The sequence below is a fragment of the Limulus polyphemus genome, unplaced genomic scaffold (assembly GCF_000517525.1).
Source record: "Limulus polyphemus unplaced genomic scaffold, Limulus_polyphemus-2.1.2 Scaffold2529, whole genome shotgun sequence".
Taxonomy (NCBI): domain Eukaryota; kingdom Metazoa; phylum Arthropoda; class Merostomata; order Xiphosura; family Limulidae; genus Limulus; species Limulus polyphemus.
In genome coordinates this window covers 114959-117593 of record NW_013668139.1, presented here as the reverse complement: position 1 = coordinate 117593, position 2635 = coordinate 114959, and the positions used below count along the sequence as shown (strand labels likewise).

The following is a 2635-nucleotide window of genomic DNA, read 5'->3' as shown; positions in this document are numbered from 1 at the left end:
ACGATGACAATTCCCTGACATGGCTTCAGAAACAACAACTGAAATTAAAGGCAAGAAGAGAAGGTCGTGGATGGGACGACACCCAGCTACAGTTAATTGACGAATTTCAGAATACACATCCAAAGAAAGGTCTCTCATCGAATCCTGAGTTTTTGGATGAAGGAATCTTGACAACTGATTTATCATCATCATCAAGAGAAAATTCACCAGCAAAGGTATTTTTTTTCTAACACCTAAATATAGCACCTTTGCTTCATAAATGTGGAAAAAATATTTGACAGAAAAGTAAATATTTGCATTATAAACTTTTTGTGTATAATAATTGATTCTTTGTATCATGATTATCCTTGAACTAAAGAGGTATTATATGTATTTAAATGCAGAATTTTAGCTATACTATGCCACTCCATGTCCACGGCATCAATGGACACACCACAAGCCCATCACCATCATCGGGTTTATACACCACAGCTAAACCACCCATTGGCAGAGGAACAAGTGCTCCGTCTTCACCAATCATCCCCTCTCGTAGCAGTAGCCGTGATGTTACACGCAGCAGGTAATACTTTGTAACAGCTTATTATAATTTCACAATGTCTTTCTATAAAATATTCTATAATTACTAGATATATTTGTTTTAATTAATTTGAATCTGTTTTGGTGTTATTTTAAACGTGCAAGTCTAAGGCTTAGTTAGGAATACATATTTGCTACTTGTCAACTGGAATACAAAATGAAGAACAAATGTAATTAATGTATATAAAACTAAATACATGATACTTGTACCTGCATAGGCTGAAAATAATAAGGAAGGTAAAAGTTTTTCAATTATCGAAGAAGCATACTTGAACTTTTGGAAGTAGTTGTTATATATTTGTTAAAAAAATCTGAGATTAGTGTTGAGAGAGGGAGAGGTTTATTTGTATTATTCAAATGTGCGTGTATTGTTTATTTAAAGCTTATAAATTATTGACTTGTTTATAGGTCTTTAAAGTTTTCTGGTATTGGAACTCAAGCAAAACATTACAAGTTAATAATATTAGTGTCCTAATAAATTTAAATCGATTTTTGCCATATTATTAAATAATATCTGCTTTACCAAAAGCCTGTATCTTTAAGAAGATATACTTGGATCAACTGATTCACTGTTTTCACTTAAAAAAGTAATAAAATTTATGCTTTTTACTAAGCCTTTCCTCAGAATAGAAACAAACAGGAAATACAATTATTTTTAACCTATCAGAATGAAAGTAACCGTAAAAGATTATTCCAAATGTATTCTACAATTGATCTTAGATATCAACAGTGGCAGAATAACAACCGACCCTTGGTAAGGCAGCGTTCTGACACATCTTATGACAGAGAGAAACCTGTAGTTTCTATGAAAGTCATTCACCAGCAAGAACAGGACCCAACAGCTGTAAATGATACTACACCACAGCAAGTTGTTACTACTAGTACTATAACAACATACGGAATAATTTATCCTTACAGTGAACAGCAGTTGCATCTTCCTCATCAAAACTTCCAGCCAGATAACTCGCATGCACTTCCTGCAGCAAAAACAGCCCCATCTAGTGACAAGCAGATTTATAGCAATGAGCCCAAAACATCAAGTGACGAAGTTGTTGATCCTGTTGATCTACTGGCTCTTTTGAGCGACATTCCTGGTGCTGAAGCAGCCCAGAAGCCCCATTCACCTGAGCCAACACCTGGTAAGTTCTAAGGAAAAATACTTCATTCAGTTTGTGAAAGGAAACTTCATAAAATTTACTTGTTTGTAAATATTCATCACTATATGTGGTTCAAATAGGTGCTTAGAAACATGTAAAGTCCTGGATAATGCATAATTATAAACCTGGGTTGTACTTATTCCAACCCACCCCTTCAAAACCTGATGATATATGTTTTTTCCATCACAATCTGAATCATGAGAGGAAAGTAAAGCTTATGTAAGATTTTCTGACACATGTTCAGCAAGTCACATTAAACGTGTCAGGGGGAGAACTATGGGGAAGTTGATGCATGCTCTGTATTGCATCAAGGACATTCATACTTTTGAGTCACATGATTGTTTACAGCATGGAAGCAACTCAACAAGAAAAGGCATTCAGTATTTAAGAGATAAATACCTGTTTTAAATTCATCTTAATTATAAAATATTTAAAAGTCTTCACCTGAAAATTATTTAGAAAATCGAAATTGATTAGCTGCTTCTTTATAGTTTCCAATATGGTACATTACCTCCACTCACAGATATAGTTATTCTCATTCAGCACTGTCCTCTATATGCAAAAATATTTTTTGCATGTCACAAGCCTTGAGCTCCCATGTATTCCATGATTAACATGGTTCAATTGTGTCTCGCATGTAAATCATCATGTGACAACCCTCCACCAATAGGAGTGCAACACACCCTTCTGACACATGTGACTCCCTCTATTTGATTCTACCGAACTTCCACTTCTCGTTTGACAGTGCTTGTGTCAAGACATTTTTTTTATTGTTCTCTTCAATCGTGTTTGTTTTTTTTTAACTTGGTGAAGTTTTTGAATTTTTTTTTTCAATGTTGATGCAACTGTTTTCAAATAGTTGACTAACAAAGGGTGTTTTGTTCTCCTGAAGAAGAATAGTC

General features: G+C 34.3%; 1 protein-coding gene across 1 annotated transcript in view; it reads left to right on the top strand.

Moving 5' to 3' along the window:
- The window catches only part of LOC106467211 (tensin-like), a 60170-nt gene that overhangs the window by 26225 nt on the left and 31310 nt on the right, over window positions 1–2635 (top strand). The window contains exons 15-17 of the mRNA XM_022395347.1: window positions 1–215; window positions 384–559; window positions 1297–1715. Of these exons, the coding sequence (XP_022251055.1) occupies window positions 1–215; window positions 384–559; window positions 1297–1715 (810 nt within the window). The remainder of the gene's footprint in view (window positions 216–383; window positions 560–1296; window positions 1716–2635) is intronic.